General features: G+C 40.6%; 1 protein-coding gene and 2 long non-coding RNA genes across 3 annotated transcripts in view; 2 read left to right on the top strand and 1 right to left on the bottom strand.

Annotated features, from left to right (window-relative positions):
- LOC143418559 (uncharacterized) overlaps positions 1 to 24,015 on the top strand; it is a 78,159-nt gene that overhangs the window by 38,319 nt on the left and 15,825 nt on the right. The window lies entirely within an intron of this gene.
- On the bottom strand, positions 13 to 1,865 carry LOC143418558 (uncharacterized). The gene is made up of 3 exons (XR_013098553.1): positions 1,807 to 1,865; positions 1,510 to 1,633; positions 13 to 1,100 (listed from the first exon to the last, which is right to left on the bottom strand). It is a non-coding gene; the product is annotated as an uncharacterized LOC143418558 (long non-coding RNA).
- On the top strand, positions 1,978 to 15,737 carry LOC101471787 (serine/threonine-protein kinase 35). The gene is made up of 3 exons (XM_004559808.3): positions 1,978 to 2,637; positions 7,444 to 8,185; positions 13,522 to 15,737. The coding sequence occupies exons 1-2, from the start codon at positions 2,130 to 2,132 to the stop codon at positions 8,160 to 8,162; spliced, it is 1,227 nt and encodes a 408-aa protein (XP_004559865.1). The 5' UTR covers positions 1,978 to 2,129; the 3' UTR covers positions 8,163 to 8,185; positions 13,522 to 15,737.

Genomic DNA, 24,015 nt, shown 5'->3' on the forward strand with positions numbered 1-24,015 from the left:
GATATCTTTGGTGATAAGGACTGTTAAAAATGAAACAGTGCCACATTTATTTTGATGGAAATTAAAATCATCAGCTTACAGAGGGAAAAATTCAAAGACATCCAAAAAATAAAAGTAAAAACAATTTGCATGCTAGTCCATTTTGCCAAAGTTTCATAGAGCCATTCAAAATGGTACTCAAAATAGTGTGCACTATTGAGCCTGACAGTGCTTTGTAATGAGCTTTTTTAAAAGGAAAAAAGCTCATTACAAAACAAAGCTTCTTCGTTAGCCCTCATGCCATCTCTTTTCAACACCAAAAATATTACTCAAGAGGACAGCAGCTGAAATATGAAATCCAAAGATTCTGAACTGATCGTGCCCTGGGGGATCTCCTCCCAGACTTGTATCAGGGCATCACTGAGCTCCTGGACAGTTTGAGGTAGCATTGGATGGCCTGAAACATGCTCAGATGAGTTTGGGGGCCAGTTGGTGATATCAAATTCTTCATCCTCCAAGAACTGCCTGGATAGTCTCACCACATGAGCCTGGACATTGTCGTGCATGACCTATGCCACCAGCATAGGGTCTCACAATGGGATTTCATCCCCATACTAATGGCAGTCAGGGTTCTGTTGCCTAGCCTGTAAAGGTCTGTCCCTGGATATACCGCCCCAGACCTACCACCAAACCAGTCCTGTTAAACAATGTTAAAGGGAGCATAATAAGCTCCCAAGCCCTTTTGATGTCTGTCACATGCACTCGGGGTGAACCTGTTCTCATCTGTGAAAATCACAAGGTGCCAGTGGTGTACTTGCCAATTCTGGTATTTTATGACAAATGCCATTCAAGCTCCACAGTACAGGGCAGCTCACTAAATGACACCAGGCCCTCAAGCCACCCTTGTGAAGTTTGCTTCTGATTGTTTGGTTAGATATACTGTATTTAAACCAGCCTGGGTCACTTTGTAACTCTGGTGCTCCTGTGTTGCTTCTTGCACAAAGAAGCAGACACTGGTCCTACTGGTGGGTTAAGAACCTCCTATGGCCCTGTCCAGCTCTCCTAGAGTAACTTCCCATCTCCTGGAATCCTCTCCATGCTGTGCTGGACACACAGCAAACCTGTTGAAAATGAAACACATTGATGTACCATCCTGAAGGAGTTGGACTACCTCTGCAGCCTCTGGAGCATCCAGGTATCATCTCATGCTACCAGTAGTGACATTGATCATATTCAAATATAAACCTATGAAAAAACTGCTGGAAAAGATGAGGAGAAAATTGTCAGTGGCCTCCACCATTCCTCTGTTGTGGGTTTCTTATCCTTGCCATATAGTGCAAGGATAAGAATAGTGGTAATTTCATTAACAACAAAGCAGCTGAAACTGATTAATAACCTCCTCTAATACAAAGCTTAATTGACTTGATGCTATACTCAGATTAACAATGTAGTATATATGGAAACGCTTCGAGCAGAGAACCCATGTCAGTACAAGCTTCAGTGTTTCGTAAAGCTTAATTTGTCCCTTACTGCAGTGCAATTTCAAGACAGCTGCGATCAACTCTCCCACTTTTCCTTAAGGATGACATTTTTATCCAGGTCATGGACGGGGATGGAAGTATGCCTTCAGCGAGGGACACGCCCACGAAATCATCTATTGAAATCATGCAGGAGGATTAGAAGCCAAGCAAATATAAACAATCAATCTAAATGTTAAACAGATGTTTAAACAGAAATTAAATTTTCTGTTAATATCAGCAAATTAAATATTTACAACATGCATAATTCATAATTCAATACAATTTAAGTACTTGCAGGGCCAGTCACCTTTTTCCATGTTCACTGTGACATTAAGTTTTGTAGCTACAACACCAATAGTAAAATTCTCACGGAAGCAGCAGAAAAAAAGGAAGTGTGTGTGTGTGTGTGTGGAGAGAAAGGGACAGACTGTTATGTAACGCAGGCCTTGCCTTTTATTGTGAAGGCCTTTGCCGGAAATGCTTAGTGTTTCCTCACTGTCGTTTCTTCCTGTTTGTGTTTCGTGCGATATCGTTCCACATTGCTGTGGAAGTTTTCTGTGTTCTCTGTAGAAAGGTGACGAGACACACGGGAACTGTTGCTGGAAAAATGTGACCGTTTTTGTTGAAAGGATGAGCGATTGTCGCGCGGACACCGTCGGTGGGGATAACTGGCGGAGACGTACAAGGAGTGCGCGAGCGTGCTGCAGACAAACCACCGAAGCGGGAGTTGACGAGTCCAGCGTGCTTCGGTGTCTGAACGTGGGAAACACGGAAGAGGACCATGACATGGAGGAGGACACCAGCCTCTTCAAGCAGGACGGCCTGGAGCAGAAGGTCATGGCGCCCCGCTATAGTCTGCTGCGGGAGGTGGGAAGGGGAACGTACGGCGTGGTGTACGAAGCTCTGGCCCGGAGATCGGGTGCTAAAGTTGCTGTAAAGAAACTGCGGTGCGACGCGCCGGAAAACGTGGAGCTCGCCCTGCAGGAGTTCTGGGCGCTAGCAAGTCTAGAAAAAAGGCATCAAAATGTTGTTCATCTAGAGGAGTGCGTGCTGCAGAGGAACGGTATGGCACAGAAAATGAGTCATGGAAACAAACTGTCCAAGCAGTACCTGCGCCTGGTGGAGACATCATTAAAAGGTGGGGGTCGCTCTCGCTTAGCCCTACAGCTTTACCTGTTTGAGCTGAGATTAGATAAATTGGATAAAAGATGTGTTCACAATTAGTGCCGAAATAAAATAGCATCCTAGGTATTAGATAGTTGTGCTGTGTAGCAACATGTTTTGCTTTTAGGTTAATGTAACCAAAATAAGAGGATTATTCAGTGTACTTTTGACTTTACGTTCTAAGGACGGGGCACTGCGTCAGATTTAGATATGGATTTGCTGCTTGTGCCACGGTTTTGTCATATTTTGCTTCAATTACTAATCATTGGGGTTCATTAGTTTTCAGTTTCAGTTCTGGCTTGGTCACAATTTGGATCACTGGTGACCTGATTGTTACCCAGAGGAGGCTGTTTAATCTTGCTGGTTTTACTTTTTGTGATTCGTGCCTTGTGCTGGCCTGTAGCTATCTTTTAAAGGCCCATAATAAGGTTCTTATGCTTGCAAAGGTTAGTTTGGAGGGTTAGCTTTGTCATTATAGCACAGTTGTTTTTGTCGCCATGACACAGACTCGCTGGGGGATGGGTAGATTTTGACACACTAAAATGGAGTCTGTTGCGTTGCTTGTGTTAGAGGTAATTTTCACATTCCACTCACAATCCGTGCACTTAAGACAAGTTTACACTTACACCGTTTTTGCTTTGTTGGTTTAGCCTGTCTCGGTGCCATCACCTCCCTGGCGATGCTATCACCTCCCTGGCGATGCTTTCTTTAAACGCACAGTGACAATGTTATCTTAGGACAGTTTATCTCAGGCCCACCAGTCATTGATTGGTAGGTTTTCTCAGTAGAAGTGGCTTTTGATATGTGTATTAACATACACCACATCTGTGTTCTTCTTTCATAAGGGGGGGGGTGTAGATATGTCTCACCATTTACTTAGTTTACTTATGTAACAAGTACAAAAACCCCATCAAAGATTATTGCCTCAAGAAGATCAAAGAAGACGTGGGCAGTTTGCCTTGGATTAAAAACTGTGTTATGGGGCAATCGTGGCTCAAGAGTTGGGAGTTTGCCTTGTAATTGGAAGGTTGCTGGTTCGAGCCCCGGCTTGGACAGTCTCGGTTGTTGTGTCCTTGGGCAGGACACTTCACCCGTTGCCTACAGGTGGTGGTCAGAGGGCCCGGTGGCGCCAGTGTCCGGCAGCCTCGCCTCTGTCAGTGCGCCCCAGGGTGGCTGTGGCTACAATGTAGCTGCCATCACCAGTGTGTGAATGTGTGTGTGAATGGGTGGATGACTGGATGTGTAAAGCGCTTTGGGGTCCTTAGGGACTAGTAAAGCGCTATACAAATACAGGCCATTTACCATTTCTTTACAAAGTATTTATAAAATTTATTAACTTTTGTTTTTCTACAAGAAAACATAAGCTATAGACTGGTTGTTCAACACCTTTTTGACACTAATTCTTAGTGACATAAAATATTCCCACAGTGTACTGGTAACACATTTTCTTGGTAAGTGAAAGGTTAATTTCAGGCAGAGACGCAAATCCCCTTTGGGGTTGCGTCAGGAAGGACAGCAGGCATAAACTCTGGCAAGTCAAACTACGTGACAAGGGAAGCATCTAAAAGTAGGTTTTCCTAAAGACATGTATAACATAGACTCGATAATACACAACCACTTAAAAGAGAGTACAAATAATGTAGCAACTTGTCAGTACAGCATAGAGCAGGGCGATATGACCAAAAATATTTATCACAATATACATTTCAGGGCTCTCAAAATTTCAAAATCCCTGGTAGCCCTTCGGGCAGGGACTCTTCAGTTTTTGGTAGCCCAAAATAAATTTAAGTAGCCCGAATAAAAAAAGAGAGCAATTTTTTGATTAATGTTTTGTTTCCGTTATAATATTATACATTAAAGTATAATATTGTAACGGAAACAAAACATTAATCAAAAAATTGTTGAAACACAAATTACAACATTGTATAAAAATTACAATCATCAACTTAAATACTTGGTTCTAATTGAACAGAAATTTCTATGAACTTGTAAGAACTGTGTAGTAGGGCTGCTCGATTATGGCAAAAATGATAATCACGATTATTTTCACTGAAATCGAGATCTCGATTATTTGACGATATTTATTTAACAATAACAATGTATTGAATAATGACTTTAAAGACTGTCAAAAAATAATATAAAATAGTGTGCAAATACTGATAACAGTGCAAATGTTTGCAATATAAAAAATAAATGAAAAATGTAAACATCTGTTTAGTGAACTTTGCAGTGTTGCTCTGTGGTGCAGCTACGACACTGTAGCAAAGTTTACACACTATGTCTACTTGATCCACGTCTGTTTTTTTGTTTTTTTTTTCTTTTTTTTACCTCTCTTTTCAACCAACGGCAGTCACTCTCCTCTCCAAATAACTTCTGCTTAGCTTTCCGAGCTTCCCTCGGGTCCTCTTGTTGTGACACGTGTTCGAAATGCAGAGAGGTGCGCTCGATTTGCCACACGGAGCAGCGCGAGAGTAAAGCACGAGGGAGGGGCTAATAATCGGCTCAGGCATTTTTAATGATCGTTGAAAGCCCAGATCGTAATCGTGATTAAAATTCAATTAATTGAGCAGCCCTACTGTGTAGGACATGAATCAGTCTGTGTCAGATCCTGAATTTGAAATTTCCACTGAAGTCACGGGTAAGAGACAAGTGGAACCAAGATCGAGGCCATTTGCTTTTTGAAGTTTGCAAAGACTGCTAAATTTTGCCAGTGGTAGTTCACTCTTTGCAACATAGTGCGCTGTTCTAAACAGATTTTTCGGGTTTATTTTTAGTAATGCATTTCTCATGGATTCTAATGGGGGCCTTTTTTAAAATTACTGGTCCCAGTAACAAAGGCGCTTGTCGATCGAGGGAAAACCAACAACACACCCGGCATTCGTTGTCAAAATAAGACGCGCACCAGATAAGAAGTTGCAGCGTGCGGTACGTCGGGCTAGCGATTTTGCGAGCCCTGCTTTTGGAAATTTGCGATAACGATATAACTGACGATATAATTGACACTAGACAAAATACTCCACAACTTTATTAGTGCAAAAAAAAAAAGAAACCCCATTAATGTTTTTTCACTTAAACAAGCAGCTGTTTTTTATGTGCATTAAAGTTCTATAAATAAATAAAATTTAACAGTGCAAATTCCTGGCTGACAGTTTAACCAAAAGGCATTTCCATTGGAAACTGGCCGACACATCCTCAGCATAACCATGTATAATATCCACAAAACTTAAAAAGAGGTTATACACACACAATACGGTAATATTATGTTGAAGCACAGTACGTATCACTGCGCGAGGCTCCTGCCTACGATAGTCCATCAAGCAGTGCGGCTTAGTAGCTTAGCAAAGTCATACTAAAACATTTGACAGATTTTCGAGCGCCGTGTACATAAAATCGTTTCAAGGTGAGTAAGCACAACCAGAATTCATACATAAGGCACACGGGATTACACTGTCAATTTTCAGAAAAATCAAAGGATTGATTTTAAACGTGCTGTGTGGTAATAACGACGGCCCGCTAGCATGCTCTACCAAAAATTGTGGTTTGTTGTGTATCTGACGGGCGAAAGATAAACCAGTTCCACACCACCGAAGTTGCAGCATTTTTACAAACCAATTCTGGTTCATCTGTTTCATTCAACGATCCGCTTTCGCCCTTCACATTCTCTGTCGCCGCTATGCTTTTTCCACCATGTGTGCATGAAAACAAAGGCACTGCGCAGGCGCATTTTACCCATATTCTATCGTGATATTCCTCTTTCTTATCGTTGCCTAACATTTTACCGGTATTAATGTGAACGGTATGATGTGGGCCAGCCCTAGTACAGCATACCCTGTTTATCATACATCTGGACACTTACGAGGACCATAACTTGCAAAGGGATCATTCAATTCAATTTTATTTATATAACGCCAAATCACAACAACAGTCGCCTCAAGGCGCTTTATAATGTACAGCAGATTATACAATAACAGATACAGAGAAATTATAGCCAGCCAGTGCAGCAGCCCCAACATGTCAGTAAATTTGACACATTTTGCTGCGTCTATTTCTGTAATTCAGTGTCAGTAATGAAAATGAATGCACATGCTGCTGTCAGTGCTGTAGCCTGTATAATTATATCGACAAAGGAAAATAAAAATATATTCTTCAGCCGACCAGAAAAATCCCCAGTATGCTAGATTACCAGTGCAGCCCTGTATATAGACCTTTTGTAGATTGTGTACAGTGTGTATCACTGCTAGATATCAGTAGATTACATTTTCAGCCAACTGCAGTCAAAAATGTAATCAAACTGTTTGTCAGAGGGAAACTGAGTTTTAGCACAATGTCGGGAGTAAATAAGGATTTTTATGCACATAGTGTGTGTGTGTTAGAGCCCTGATTTCAATTTAGGAGATGAGTTTTGAGGTGAAGTGGAGGAAAGCTGTGGAGGGGGCAAAATGAGAGGGAGATAAAGAAAATCATGTTAAATGGTCATATATAATTTGAATGGGGCTGCAATGATTCATCGAGTGACTGGAGTATTTCTTATCCGATTACTTGAGTAATTGATGACTCATTAAATTACTCGATGACTAACGGTTTCCCATCTGTAGAACTGGAAGTCTTTTTGCACATCGAGATGCCTGCTGGCCATTAAAATGAATGCAGGTCTAAGGCACTTCATCATACCACATACACATCACTTTGATAAACTGTGTCATTCTACATTTTTTTTCTCTCTTTTTTTTTTATCATTTTTGTTTTTGCTGTCTATCTGATAAGTGTCTCGCTGTTACAGGTGAGAGAGTGCTTGGCCCCCCAGAGGAACCTTGTTACCTGTGGTTCGTCATGGAGTTCTGCGAAGGAGGAGACCTCAACCAGTTCATCTTATCTCGGCGACCCAACCCACGAACAAACAGCAGCTTCATGCTCCAACTAACAAGTGCTGTTGCTTTCCTGCACGAAAACAATATTGTTCATCGAGATCTCAAACCTGACAACATCCTAATTTCAGAGAAATCAGGGACTCCAGTTCTGAAGGTGGCAGACTTTGGCTTGAGTAAAGTTTGCGCTGGTTTAGGAAACACCAGTGAGGGAAAAGACTGTGAAGACAAGAACAAAAACGTCAACCTCAACAAGTTTTGGTTGTCATCTGCTTGTGGCTCAGACTTCTATATGGCTCCTGAGGTGTGGGAGGGCCACTACACAGCCAAGGCTGACATATTTGCCCTGGGCATCATCATCTGGGCCATGCTGGAGAGAATTACTTTTATTGATTCTGAGTCTAAGAGGGAGCTATTGGGTACCTATGTGCGACAGGGAGGTGACATTATGCCTGTTGGTGAGGCACTTCTCGAGAATCCAAAGATGGTACTGAGCATCCCACAGAAACGCAGGTCATGTATGTCAGATGGAGTGAAAAAGCTGCTTCAGGACATGCTCGCTGTCAACCCTCAGGACCGACCAGATGCTTTTGAGCTGCAAGCCAGAATGGACCAAGTTATGTGTACTACATGACCCTCAGCCATACTGTTCTACAGGTACACGTCTCGTTTTAATCACCCTCCAGCATTCTGTTTTGCTGACGGTTATTCTGCCTTCAGTTCGTCTGCTAGTACTGTTTGTATTGTTTAGCTAACAGCATTCCTTGTCCAGATTTGCTCCCTCTGCTGAGTCAAAGTGAATTGAAAAGAAAAAAATCGATCTGAACTCATTGTACATTACTGCTATCTGAAATGTTCAGCCTGCTCTGTAATGTACTGGAGAAGTATCATATGAAGTAACTTCAGATCATCCTTTAGACTGAGACAGTTTGGGGAATTTCTCTAAAGCATTGCCAATGCTATGTCAATACTACTTCATATGAAATCAAGATATTATTGTGGTTTAACATCAAATATGCTTAGTATTGACTGCACAGGTTTTATTTGATGTTGAGGACCAAGAAAATAGAAAACTAGCAAAGGAACCAGCCGCCAAGGAAAAGTACAAGATAGGAAGGCCTTGGGCTACCTAATTAATTCTTAAACTTATTACTAAATATTATTTAGTCAATATTACTACTGAATTTTTTTTTATTCACTAAGTACCTTCTGACAGAAAAGTGGGAAATATCACCAGCCGATCTCCAGTAAGTCTCTTATTCTGTAAAGGAATAGAACCTTCCAGTCTTGAACTGCAGCTCGCCCCAGTGGTAATTGCTCAGCACATAAACCAGTCTTCCACCTGCTGCAGCTTCTGTAAAGACAGGCATACACTGTGTGACTTTTTTTTTTTTTTTTTTTGGCCCATTTTGAGACTATTTTTCACCTGTGTGTCGTGCATCGTGTAGTATACATGGGGTAATGAGAGGCGATTAAGACCTCATGACCATCTCCCGATCAACGGTCGTATGGTCACAAGAAAATCAAACCTGTTTGAAATCCTGGTCACCCCTCGTGAGGGTATCTCACTGATGAAGCAGTGTCACAAGCTGATTTAACGCAACCTCTCACGCTGCGCATGCGCAAACACAGAAATAGAAGTGAAAAAGACAGAGCAGCATGGCAGTGCAGTGTGGGATCTGGACATGGACACAGATTGCAGTCTCCCCACTTCCGGGTTCCTCTTACATTTCCGGAAACAAGAACACCACGTGTTGTGTATGGACGCACACTGTGAGCAATCAGGTTACATCAGCACGTCGGGCATATAGTGTGAGAACATGCATTATGAGCTACGAACTTCTAACTCCTGCGATTCAGTCGCACAGTTTGAGCAGGAGCTGAATAACGCGACTGAAAAAATCGCAGTGTATGCCCAGCTTAAGAGTGACCCTCCAGCTCACTGTGGATCTCCAGAGCAGATCAAGTGCTGCAGTCCACAAAGGTGGAGACTGAGAGTTATCATTCCATAGGATGATATGATTTTGGTTAAGTAGCTGAATGATATATAAAACAGTGCATCAGCAACCTAGCCAGCTAGCCAACATAGAGTAAAAACCATAGACAGCAGAAAAAATAAACGCAGACTGTTCGATATGACTCCACATGAACAACTGATTGACTGAGGTGGATCATCCACTAGTAAACTTATGGTGTCAATAATAAGTTGCCATATGTATTCAGGAAAACGGTCCAAGTAAAGTGTGTTTGGGGAAGCCATGCGTTGTATATCAGGCCAGTAAAGTATGGAGACAAATTTGCCTCACAAAGGTAGCAAGTACGTATGATATGATCCACAAGGGTAAACTAAGCCTTAGAAATGTTCTGTGATTTATGTGTAACATTTAAGGACTCCCGCATGTGCTTCAATCCATACAAAGATATGAAGCAATCTGACCACATGTAAAACTGTTTTACTAATGCATATATCCAAACCTGAATCAACACTGATCATGTACGCAAAATTTATGAAGTTCAACTCGTGAATCTGATCATTTTCTTGATGTATGCATTTGTAAAAGAGTTTTACATGTTGTCAGATTGGTTCATATTTGTGTGTGGATTCCCTACTTTACTGGCCTAATATACAGTGCACGGTTTCCCTTCTCAAGGATTGTTCTGTCTCCAGCCTTGGTGGGGCTGTTCTCATATTGTTCCCTTGCCATTAAGAATACACCTTGGATGGTTCAGTGGAGAACAGCTGGTTTATTTTCCTGGCTTCTGTTCCTATATCTCTTCGCTTTGCAGTTTTCAAAGACTCCGGTATGGACAGTTTGCTGTACTTCTTAGGCATCCCTTTCTTCATCACACTTCTCTACATTACAGATAGTTGGCTGCCTTCCCAATGTGTTGCCTTGAGCTTATCTAGTCTCCTCCTCCATGTAGAGTACTACTGCTTTTGGCTGTTCATCTTGTAGCCAAGCATCTGAAGGACCACTGCTGTATTTCTTTTAATATTGGCTCTGCCCTGCTGTCAAATTAAAGAGAAAATCGGATCGTCTTCTGAGAAACATCTTTGGATCGTCTATTGCTGCCTACCTGTGCTTTAATAACAATCTATATTATTCATATGAGAATTCTCATTTCTGTTCCAATCTGGTTCCTGTACGTTATTTGCCTCAAATTACATTTGAGGTGTGAGCTACTGGGACCTATTATACAGAATTAATTTATTTGTAATAGTGGGCGGGGCATTTGTTTGTGTAGTGCCTACATACTTTATTTAGTGACTGGACTCTGGATATTTGTTCTCACATGTATAAATGCCTGTGTGTATTGTGGTGGTGCTAACCAAGACCACTGGTTGAGTGACCAAAGCCCCAGTTATCCTTTGACCTCTGAGCCACAGATGGCTGGTTATAAAGGGAGCATACATTCCCTTATTGAACATGGTCAGTGCACATGATGGGTGAGCGTTGTATGCCGTGACTGTACAACACACTATGCTTGTGTTTGCCATTGCATAATGTGACATTGGGGGGTGGGGGCACTACAAACCCAGCTGACCTCCGGTCTCTTGCTCTGCTTTCTTCCTCTAAGTGTTGTGAAGACTCCCACCACCCCTGCATGCATTGTTTCAGCCATCCCCTGCTCATCTCCCTGCACGTTTTCCATGCTGAGCAAGACTGTCATGAGTTCAAATGGGCTGACTCATTTACAGTTTAATAATTAATATTTATGCAAGTAAAGTCACGAGCACAGATTTTTTTTCTGCAGTGCAAAATTTTGCATCATTGGATAAACATCAGAGAATGCGTATATGTTTGTTTTTCTTCATTGCAGTCACCGCATGCTCCTTTCAAGGCTAACACACATAGTGATTCACTAGAGTCAAACACACAGATACGCATGCACAAAAACACATGAATACACACCAAATCTCCAACATCCAGAAGACACAATACTGTCAGTTATTTTGTCTCCTACTAATGTGAAAACAACAAGAAGAAAGAAAGGAAGGGTAAAAGCTGCCAGTATTTTTGCATTTTTTGTGCGTGATGGTGTGCTAGTTGTTCTTCAGCAAGGAAGGAGGGACAAGAAGACTTGTAGAGGTTTGCTGACCCAATAGGTCTGGAAGAATTGCAGCCTCAGTGTGTACAGAGATACGAGAGAGAGATGGTATTTGTTCTGCTGACATCCTAGTTAACTCTCTTTGGCTTAGCTACAGTTCACAATGACCTAAAAATCACCAAATATTCATGTAAAGGTAAGCTCTCCATCACACAATTGCTCCAAAAGGTAGTCCTGTGTGATGAGCGTTTTGAGTATACAATAAACCTGTTCTGAATAGTATGTTGCAAAGGGTCTATCAGATTCTCGTGTTGCATGAAGCAACACTCATAAGTCAGCACTCATTATCAATGCGTATTCAGATTGCAGGATGAAGCTCCAAATCCCTGTTAAAGCTATCTAAGTCACTTATGTAACAGTACAAGTGGAAATGCATGACTGCATAACTGGGTGCAGTCCGCAGGGAAAGGCGTAATGGTTAAGTCACATTTAACAAAGGGCCTGTTTGTGCTGCAGAATTCAGCAGAGTTTTTGGATCCTCTCAGCTCTACCATAAACACATCTGTGCAGTCTGCCATGCTGCCACATATTTTTAATGTGTGAATATGACCAGGGGATGCAAGGTTTTTGGGAGCTGATCACATAAACCAGGTTTTCACAGATTCCTTTATTTGACCACCATAATGTTACATTGTCATCTCTGCCAGCGATTTGGGGTTGGTCTGGCTGAGATGGATTCTTTTATGATATACCCTGGGATCTGCCAAGTCAAACATTTGTTTTGTCTTGACTCTAGAGTCAGCTTACTCACTGTTCTTGTAGGTTACAGTATTGATATTCACTCATTTGATATACTGCTGACTTTGCCCTTGAAGATATTTCTGTGTAATTCAGTTTACATTCATTGTCCATCTGCTGGAAGCAAATGTGTCAATTGCTTAACGTGTGTGCAGTCTGCAGTGGGCATTGCTGTAATAAATTTGGGAGCTATTTACTGCAACAGGTACTGATTCAGCACATCTGCTGCTCTTTTCACATACTCGCCACTGCACATAGATCAGCCTTGTAGAATGTATGTCACTGAGGTCTGTCCAGCTGTCTCTATGCCATACATGTTTTTCTGAATCTGAACAACACCTGGCACCGATCTGAAATCCTCCAGGGGACAAGGAAAACACTTTTTAAACATGTTATTATTTTTAATGGCAGATGTGCTGCTACCAAACAGAAATGTGTCAGGAGAAAAGCAGTGTGCAGTTTGATCTTTTAACTCCAAAAATCAGCTAAGATTGACACGCTTGGTTAGAATATTTGAAGTCACAAATGTGTGTTAGACAGATGTCACAAGGCCCCGAGGCACATGCACATGGCCTCTAGTGAGGTCAGCTGCCCATTGCCTCTGGTCGATCCCAGCAACAGTCGCCTGGGATTTGGTGCTGTATAAATAAAATTGAATTGAATTGAATTGGTTCTTTGGGACTCTCGTCCTTCTGCTGGGTTGGATACACAGTTGTTGCCAAAATGTGTGATCTCAGGTCTTCTCAGGTACTCTTTTGGGCTGTGGATGGCCCGATCTCCTGGATCTATCTCTGTCTGCCTTTGGCTCCTGGGGATTGTTATTGCAACTAGCCACCCTTGTAATCAAGTACATTTTGTAATTTCTCTCTCTCTCACACACAGTCAAGGAACTTTGGCACAACGGTGCATTCAGATCATAATTCTGATGGCAAAATGTGCCAGACATTACAGGTTTTTTTTTTTTAATTTCTAACTTTATAGCAAATGAATTTATCCTCTGTATTTGTAATATAGGACTTTAGAAAAACAAAACAAAAACTTTGTCACTTTGTCCCAAGCTTGTCCACCTCCATGTCCCACGTGTAATAAACCAAAGGTTTTGTGCATCTGTCTGCTTGTTCACTGGTTCTCCTGCTTCTTTGCAGATGTGTGTTGCTGTCCAAAGCTGGTGCATCTGCCTTCATTCAACCTGAAGACTGTGAAGATAAAGAAGTAAAGAGCAGTTTCTCCTGTAATGTAGATGGTGAAATGGGATCATAATTCTTTTGCTTGTTAGATTAAATTTATTTGCCAGTGCTACTGATAAATGATTTGTTTCATCTTCACGATGGGAATAGATGGAACGGATAAAAGAGATGCAGCAACATTTTTCATTTCACACTTGACTTGAAATGGCGACACTTTGGTCGCCAGCCTGGAACTCTGATGATATTTAATGAAAACACTGTGATGTAAGATAAAAACTGCTGCTGGAAAATTTTCACTTGATGCGGTGGAGCGTGTGTGTGAATTTTTTCGTTTTGTTTTGGGGGTGTTTTTTTTGTTTTTGTTTTTGTTTTTTCTCTAAAAAGTGACAGCTTTCTGATCTTAGGACATGATAGAAAAGCATGTCAGCTGCTTTTTTTTTTTTTTTTTTTCTCTGTTGGGTTTAAATTCTAGAATTAAGTAATAATAGCTGGTAAACTCTGTTAGCCACTGTAATAATTCCAGATGTTTTAAGCCTGAATTTGTGTTGTGGTCCCATTTGCCATCTTTCCAAGCTGCTTGTAGGCTGTCTTGCAGGCCAAGGTGTCAGTCCAAGCTAGTCCTTTCAAAATTTACTAATCATTTAATCTACAATGTGCTTGTCCATCACAATCCACGACAATCAGATCTACTCAGCTGAAGGTAAAAGGGTGTATCTTCACATTTGGGAAGTGGGACCTATTCATTACACTCCACCCCCTCCTGGTCACTACTGCATGCTTTCTTACTGCAGATTGCACCACCTATACAACATTTTGGCTTCTTTTTTGAATATCTCTCATTGAAGTTGAACTTTAGTGACACATCACCGCTCCATGTGTCATACCTTTAAATTCAAATTTGCACCAGCTGCTTCACCATCTTTGATTTTGCATGCAACTACATGATCCAGGGTATATGGGCCTTGATAATTTAGCTTCTTCAGTATTTAATTGTAATTATAGAAAAGGGAACCATGAATGTAATTTTACCCAAATAAGTTTTCCATTAATTTCAAATGAGATGGTGACTCAGCAGTTTGTTTTTTTCTGTTCTTGGAGCTTTTGGCATGCAAAGTCACATTTTTACTGGGAACTGCAGTTGTGCTGTTTGAGCAAAGAAGCAAAGCTGCTGATGTCTTTCAAATTTTATGCAGTTTAGTTGTGCCTGGTATCAAATGTTTGAATGATTGCATTTGTAAGCAGAGGGAGATGTTAGTGCAATGACCCCCAGCTCAATATTTTGGATTCAGTTGGCTGCAGAGTTGCACTGAGCTGACTAAAAGTTGTCTTTGTAATCGTGCTACCTCCTGTTTCCCCTTTTCATTGAGCCATTCCTCACACATTCTGGGTAGATTTCATTTTTGCTTCCACTCATCAATGTCTGTTCTAATTTTCCTTGATGGCATGTTTAAAAAGATTTGCATTACAAGAACATCACATAGGTTTTGAAAAATCTGCTGCTGCCTTGTTTCTTTGTTTTTCCTTTTGTTCAGTGTGTTTAAAAATTAAAAATAACAAAACCCTTATTAACACTGACAGAGATGATTACATTTATTTAGCCCCGGATAGGTCATGAAGCTCTTAAAACAAATGTTAATTTCCTGACCTTCTGTGATGAACATACCTCAGCTCACCTCCTTTGTTTTATTGTTTTTTTAAATGTTTTATTGATAAACTGGAGATGAGTTAATTTGAAGAGGGAAACTTGAAATGACTGTTTTGTTGTTGTTGTTTGTTTTTTAAATCAAGACTTCTGATCTATTGTTTGATTCAAATGACTCTTCTTAAAATATTATCCATATACATTCTGCTCCCGCTTTGTGCTTTCTTTTGCTGTTCAGGTTATGGAACTATTATGCCTGTCTAAACTTCAGTGACTGAGTCACTTGTTTTCTATGCAATCCAGCCCTGGCTAATTTGGTTGTAGCCCTTTGCTTCACATCTCTACAAACAGTTGAACACAATGAGGTCCAGAGTTTAAGTGGCTGACCCTTTGCAGCAGTCCTTCGTTCTGCCTTTGACTGCTAAAGCCATTTGAATAAATGGAAATGTTTGTGGGGGTTTTTTGTGTTTTTGTTTTTTTTATTGCCAACTACATAAAGGAACTGTTTTAATAAAGGTTGGAAATGCCTCTATTCTGTGTGACTTCTTAACATTTAATCCTAATATTTGTCATCAAAAACTTCCCCTTACCTACCAACACTCCAGTCGCTGTGATGTCAGAGTCAAGTTTATTGTCATTACACATGTATAAATACAGGGTAATAAAATACAGTTAAGTATACAGATGTTTATATTGCTATACAGAGACCAAATGAACAGATGAACTCCAGACAAATGTAGTGTTGTATACATATGTACAGATGTACCGAGTGCTATGAATATAGCTTTCACTACTTAAACAGTAGCAGAGGTGTAGTGCTCTGAAAAGACTATAATACTGAACAGTGTACGCTCTATAACAGAGACTATGCTATGTCAGTGTCCTGAACTATAGCAGTATCTAGTGTGAGCATATGGTGGAGGCTGAGAATGAATGACAGTCATGATCTTGGTCATCGGGAGGGATAGGGGGGAGGAGGGGCGTAGGAGGGTTGAGTAAGTGTGGATGAGAAGGTTCAGCAAGGGACTGAGTTCAGTACGATGACAGCTGTGGGGAAGAAGCTGTTCCTAAACCTGCTGGTTTTACTCTGAAGGGTCCTGTAGCGACATCTGGAGGGGAGGAGCTGGAAGAGTTCATTGGCAGGATGAGAGGAGTCCCTGAGAATGATGCGTGCCCGGTGTAGACATCTCTTCTTGTGGACATCCTCAATAGCAGGAAGTGGAGTCCCTATGATGCGTTGGGCGGTTTTCACCAGTTCCCATACCAGACCGTGACACAGTTGGTCAGGATGCTTTCTATTGCACAGCGGTAGAAGTTACCCAGTATGTCAGCAGACAGGTGGTTCTTCCTCAGTGTCCTCAAGAAAAAGAGGCGCTGATGAGCCTTCTTGACCAGGCTGGAGGTGTTAGTTGGCCAGGACAAATTCTCAGAGATGTGGGTGCCCAAGAACTTGAAGCTGAAAACCCGTTCAAAATGTATCAATTTACTTCCGTCCATGGTCCATCCGTAAACTGTCTTCTGTATATATATTAAAGTTAATATGAATTCTAAAAGTCTTCCAGAGCAGTAAGTCGTGAAATGGTGGGTAGGTAGAATAGGTCTTGAAATAGGCAAATATACTCATATTGAGTATGCAAGAAAGTGCTGAGATATTGGGGGAAACTAAAATCATCCATTCGCTTATCCTTTTCAGGGTCGCGGAGGGCGCTGGAGCCTATCCCAGCTGTCATAGGGCAAGAGGCGGGGTACACCCTGGACAGGTTGCCAGTCTGTCACAGGGCTAACACACAGAGACAGACAACCGTTTGTGCTCACATTCACACCTATGGGCAATTTGGATTAATCAATTAACCTATCCCCACTAACTGCATCTCTTTGGACGGTAGGAGGAAGCCGGAGTACCCAGAGAACCCACGCAAACACGGGGAGAAAATGCAAACTCCACACAGAAAGACCCCGGCCTGATGGTGGAATTGAACTCAGGACCTTCTTGCTGTGCGGCAACAGTGCTAACCACCGTGCCAACTAAAACTAAAATCATAAGGTTGCCAATTTAAAAAGGAATGAACAGTCTTTAAATGTTATTTTAGTTTAAGTTTAATGAAGTGAGAGACCAAAAATCCAGAAAAAATAATTTGCAATAAATTTATCCGAAGTTCTGTGGTAAGATGAAACCAAAACTGTGCTGGACATGCTTTGTTTGGAGGAATAGAGATGCTGAATATGACCCAAACAACACCATCCCCACAGGCAAGCACAAAAGTGGAAACACTATGCTGTTATGCTAAAGGCAGAAGACAACGTCACTGTCTTCTGCACCAATGGACAGGGCCATGTACAGTAAAATCTTGAATGAGAATCTCCCACCCTCAGCCAGGATGCAATGGATTGTGGACAGAATGACAATGAACCAAAACATACTGACAACAACAAAGTAGTGCCTAAAGAAGATGCACATTAAGGTCATAGCTTGTGTCCAGACCTCACCAATAGTAAATCTTTATAGGGAGTTGAGGTTTGAAGTTATCAAGTGGCAGCCAGGGAACCTAAAGAATCTGGAGTGTTTCTGTAAAAAGGAATTGGCCAAAATCCCTCCTGGGATGTATACAAATTTGGTACGCAACTAAGAAAGGTGATATCGCTTGCCCACAAGTGTTTCTCCATCAGCTGCTAGCCATATTTTGCTTGGGTATCAAATCCTGATTTCATTCAATGAAAATCAATTATCAATTAATACATTTTATGGGACATGCTTTTTTTTCTTCAGGATTTTGGTTAATATTTTGTCTACCATAAAACTTATAGACTGTTTATCTCTTGATAAGAGAGAAAAACTTACAAATTCAGGAAGGGATCAAACATTTATACAGGGCTTTTAAAGCGGTCAATAGAATTTCAAAATTAATTCTGTATTATTTTTTGTTAACAGCCTAGTTGCTGTATTCTGGACTAAGGCTACGTTCACACTGCATGCAAAAGCGCGTCAAATCCGACTTTTTTGACCCTATGCGACCCATATCCGATCATGGTGTGACAGTGTGAACGGCACAAATCCGATATGTTCAAATCCGACCTGGGTCACTCTGGTATGTGGTACTGAATCCGATACATATCTGATGTTTTAGAAAGCGACTGCTGTTTGATGGTCATGTCGCATTAAATCTGTCTTTTACATCACTGACACAAGACAGACGCCGATTATCAGCGCCAGAGAAGACATCGCGAATGCTTCCTGTCCATCCCGTGTAGATGTCAGTGAAACTGTTGGGAAGACAACGTGAACATTTTATTTATATTGTATAATCTGCAGATTCTGACAGAAATCTGCAACTATCCTTTGAAGCACCGCTCCTCTAAAACAGCAATAAGGATCATTAGGCCATATGTAAATAACAAAATAACTTAAAGAAAAATTGGGGAACGTAAAGTCCAAAACAAGTCTTTATATCTTAATATAAAGATATAATCAGTAAAACAATACTGATTACATCAGTCAAACAATACTGTTTGGTCTGGGTCTGAACAGAGCGCGTTGTGTGTGACGTCTTCTTTTGCATAGTGGGCCGCTTTGAGGGTTTACACAGGAGCACGTTTGCTGTCACATTTTATTTGTAGTGTGAACAAGCAGACAAAAAAATCGGATTTGATCAAAAAATCGGAATTGAGCTTTAAGACCTACAGTGTGAACGACTGCAACTCTCACAACCACTGTCCACACTCCAACTACACCTCACCTCACAGTAAATGATCATTTCCATTTTAAGCATTTCCAAATAATCATTTTCCATACTGCTAGTATAAATATACACAGTATAATGCCATCACTACAATATACATGTTTTACACACTCCTTTTGTTGTTGACATTTACAGGCTGTGTGCAAAAGGCCACACTCTTCAAATTCATGCCAACTAATATTTTTACGTCCAGTAGGTGTCCTGCTAGAGCAAATGAAGCTTCAAGAAGCTTTGCGCTGGGGTGAACCAATTGGATGAAAAGCTTCAGTGCTTCATGGAGCTTCATCTGCCCATCACTAGATTATACTATGAAAAAGGAAAAGTTTTTAATTAAATTGCTAAGCAGATAAACTACTCAGAAACACCACTATGTTTGAGCAGGAACAGGAAGTGATACTCTACCACAAAGCAAGCGAACACCAAGTGACAGCACCAACAAGATGTGTGCCACATTATAAATGTGGCACTTACTAAGGCACTCTGTCTTCTGCAGTTTGAGCCCGACCTCTGTCTGAACTCTGTTTTGAACCTGAACTGAATCTGAAATTGACAAGCTGTTGCACACCAGTGCTCATTTCACAGCTGGAATGTGACAGTCCAAACACTTTCCAAACAGATTCCAAGATCATCAGTTCAAACAATTGCACATAAATGCTTACAAGTTATTTGGATATGTCACCACTATATGCCAAGGTCTGCAAGACCCAAACTGTCACCCTCAGATAAGAAGAAATTGGTGAGTGAGCCCAAGGACAACCAAGGAGCACCCAAGGATAAGGACAACCAAACAGTCAAAAAAAATCACTAAAAGCCCCAAATTATGACGGTATTTGTGATGACTGTACGTAAACTTCTGACCACAACTGTACTTTCCGCATCTGTGTGCATGTGAGGTAGTGTAGACCAAGTGGCTAGGAAGGCGATAAGTAGACAGCATCAACATCAGTTTCTTTTAAGTGTACTTTTATTTTCGGCATCTCTATTATACCATTTTAAAACCTGGTAGGTAGTGATGGTCCGCTTGAAGCTGAAGCTCCGGTGCGTGTGTCAAAAAAATCAACACACTGCTTCAGAAGCACTGTGTCGAAGCTTGATTCGTTTGGCCAGAGTCACGTGATCAGTGACGTCCGAAGCTTCATTTAGAACCTAACTGCTTCGGTGTCTGATTCAATGGTTTATAAGGAAGCGAATCATTCGCGGGATTTGTGGTGTTTTGATGGTGACAGATAGCAAACCACCGATCATTCCATTGAGAGATTTGGAGCCAGCGAGGAATAGAGGAGGTTCTGTTGTGTGGGAGAATTTTGAGTTGATTTTGGTCAGTTGGGTGGGTTTTCCAGCTTTGTGTTCTGGCCGTTTGCTTTTGTTTTGTGCGTGTTTATTATATCTTATAATGGGAAAAAACTTAAAATGTCAAAAAAAAATCTGCTTTCATAGTATAAATATCATTAAATAACTTTAGAAAAACTTCCACTTGACTCTTTACATGTAATGTTATAAAAATATATATTTTATTGTTTAATTAATCTGAAAATGTTAGTCTGCCAAATGTGCAGCAATGTAATCTATTTATTCTCTTCAGCTGATAGTTTGTGGGGCCCAGGTAGACTGTATAACTGCATCTCTACCAGTTTCTCTGCATTCCAGCCTCCTCTGTTCCATGTGAAGGGATTTGCCTTAAGGCAGGAGAAATGATCTCCACGAAAAGGAACAGTTTCGGCCATCGCACAAATTCTCTTCTTAAATAAAAATGAGAAAGAGCTACTTTAAATGCATCATGTTTTTGTTCATAAGCATTTTCCCTTTCCATTTCACAATCAATTCTACCTCCAGGTCAAAAATATGTCTAGGAAAATTTCCCTAATATATAATATTATATATATTATATATGCTCACAGCAGAAGCATACTCCACAATGTGTTGTACATTATCATATGTATATTATATGTAACGTGGTATTTTTCAATTATTGTATTTACCAACATCAAGAAGTCACAAGCAAAGAAAGACCACGCCATGGTGCATGTTTAAACAAGAAGAGTTTACTGGTCAAAATTATTTATTAAACAAATAAACCACATTTTCTTAACCTCCCAAAAATAAACTTTCAAAGCAACGGCGGCCCAATATCAGTCATAATGAAGCAGTTGGTTTTATTTTGTGGATTCAAGCTGCTCTTCGTATTTTTGGCCACCAGATGTCACCAGAGAGGACTGTGTTGAAAAGCTTCGAGTAATGAACCGTTTTTCAATACAAGCTTCAGTGCTTCAGAAAGCTTCATTTGGCCATCACTACTGGTAGGCAAAATCTCACTTGCTTTCAACAGGACTTTACACACACCTGAACCTCATTAGTCTCTACCATTGAAAAATAGGTTGGAACAAACACTACAATTCTAATCAAAAAACAGGAATGCATTTATGCATCCAGTCGACAAACTAATTTACCCAGCTAAATGGCCTGAAAAGTAAAACACTGCATACAATACAACTAAAAATAAAATAAATAATACTATACAAAATTAAAAACCCTCTAGTTGGTTGTACCCAGTTGGGCACCAATGACATCATGACCCTATATAAACAAGTACTGGGGCGGCCCCTCCCACGCACCTGTTTTAGATCTAGGACCTGAACAAATGGATAAACATGGTAAGTATAACCAAAGCAACATAAGCAAACATAATTTGTTAGAAATTGACCTGTGAACAGAAGAAAATTCAAAAGACTTGATGGTTAGTATAGTATTTGCTTTAGAAATATATGCATGGATGTAATGGATGTAACCAATTCTACCACAAACTAACCCGGGAAAGTATGTAAAGCAAAGTTACACCAGCAATGTCTAAATTAAAGCATTATGGTCAACTGTAAAAAAACAAACAAACAAACAAGGGATAAATTATCAATATGGTAGAGGGAGAAGTGATAAATGAGTTCAAGCATAGCTACTTTGTCACAGTGCACCAGAGGGTCCCAGTAATTATGTTTATCTTCAAAATCTGAGGTTTTGTAACCGTCATTTGCTAAGACACAAACTGCATATGGGCTGAAAAACCAGAATGGACATTGAATGTGAAAAGCAGCTGTCTGTTTCTTCTTACATGTGTACCAATAATCTTTAAATGGGCGGAGACAAACAAATATGCATTATGTCATCTTGTCCATGTGCACTAAAACATAGTCAACATCTCCATGACCATGGTATACTGTTGTGAACTGAAATCTTATACATTATATTGCCAAAAGTATTCATTCAGCCATCCAACTCACTGAATACAGGAGTTCATCATTTCCATGGCTACAGGTGTATAAAATCAAGCATGCTTCTACATGCCTAGGTGGATAGCTCTCTGGGGCTCAGTGAATTTCAGTGCCAGGATGCCACCTGTGCAGCTGTGAAATTGTGTCCACTTGTGAAATTTCTTTATTACTAAATATCAGTCAAATAGTCAACTATTAGCAGTTTTATAATAAAGTGGAAACAACTGGGAAGGACAGCAACAGTCATTAAAATAGTAGGCGATGTAAAATCACAGAGCGGGGTCAGCGACATCACTACAGACCTCCAAAGTTCATGTGGCCTACAGACTGGCTCAAGAACAGTTCATTGAGCGCTTCATGCAATGAGTTTCACTGGCTGGGCAGTTGCATCCAAGCTTTACATCACCAAATACAATGCAAAGCATCTGATGCAGTAGTTATAAGGCACACCACTAACTGATTCTAGAGCAGTTGAGACACTTTAACAGGTACATGGCAGAGTGGGGCACAGAAAGAAATGGGCATGAATACTACTACTGTCTACTGGTAGACAAAGCAGTTGCCCAAGACTGCAACAAGACCAGACATAAGAACAGTCATTTTTTACTATTCACACTACATTTCTCATTTATGTATTGATCAAACTTATATTTTGATTTCTTTGATTAAGAATAGCAGTGCTTTGTTATTAGGAAACAGGGAGAAGCTCTGTTTTAGCACTGATCATTTTTACTAACATCGGGACCTTTTAGTCTGTCTTGGCTGTGATGTGAAGGCAATCTCTTTCTGTCACAGGTCACTCACACACATACATCTATCTATCCACACACACACACACACACACACACACACACACACAATAACAAGAAGGTTCAGCAGTTCATGGCAAAACTTAGGCAACAGTGCAGATCACAGTGCTATAACTGCATGAAGGGCCTGAGCTCAAACTAGCTGGGGTCTGCGTGGCATTTCCATATTATGCATGTACCATGTGGGTTATCTCATGTACTGTGCCTTCCCACAGCACAAGACATACTTATTAGATTATTTAGGTATTCTAAATTGCTGTGAATTCGAATGTTGTCTCGTTTTATAGCGTTACCTGTTTCTGAGAACAACCATGTATGTATGTGTTGGGGTAAGCCACTAGGTGGCGACAAATAATCAGCATTACTAGTATAGTACTTCGACTTCCATTGTGTCATTGGTCTACTTCAATACGCACATGTAAATAGAACTGAAATAAGAACATATAAGAACCCAGTGTGTCATATATTATATCTTAGCCTGATTAAATCAAGTAGATTAACGATTGCTTATCTAGTTTGTGGCTTGCTGGCACCAGAGGTCAGAATAGAATGGCCAGACTGGTTCCACAGACAGTGTGACAAAGGATTATAGAGACTGTACATACAAAAAAGGGGAACTGGGACAGAGTAGAGACGCCTGGGGAAATTAATGTCATAAAGCAGAATGTCTATGTTGTGACATTCTGTACAACAGAACAGTTTTTTGATTAATCTTTTAATAAATCCATATTCTTTGATCTTTGAAAACGTTTCTGTAGCTTGTTTAAATATTATTTCATTTCATTTGTTTTTATGTGTTTCAGTTGGTTGGGCCACATACCATCGAAGTCATTTAAATATTATAAGGTACGGTGAGATAGCTAGCTGTATCCTTTAGTGTCGTTTTACACAGCAGTGAGCTGACTGCATCTGTGATGTCAAATGATTTAAAGCAATACATGATTTAATTTGTACTTTGTGCGTGTCTGTTTTTATTTTTACTTCCCCCCCATTCTTTACGT

Source organism: Maylandia zebra, linkage group LG5 (assembly GCF_041146795.1).
Source record: "Maylandia zebra isolate NMK-2024a linkage group LG5, Mzebra_GT3a, whole genome shotgun sequence".
Classification (NCBI taxonomy): domain Eukaryota; kingdom Metazoa; phylum Chordata; class Actinopteri; order Cichliformes; family Cichlidae; genus Maylandia; species Maylandia zebra.

Coding starts and splice junctions, on each gene's coding strand:
- LOC101471787 (XM_004559808.3), top strand. CDS start 2,130: ATGAGCGATTGTCGCGCGGACACCGTCGGTGGGGATAACTGGCGGAGA. Junction 2,638..7,443: donor GGTGGAGACATCATTAAAAG/GTGGGGGTCGCT, acceptor TCGCTGTTACAG/GTGAGAGAGTGCTTGGCCCC.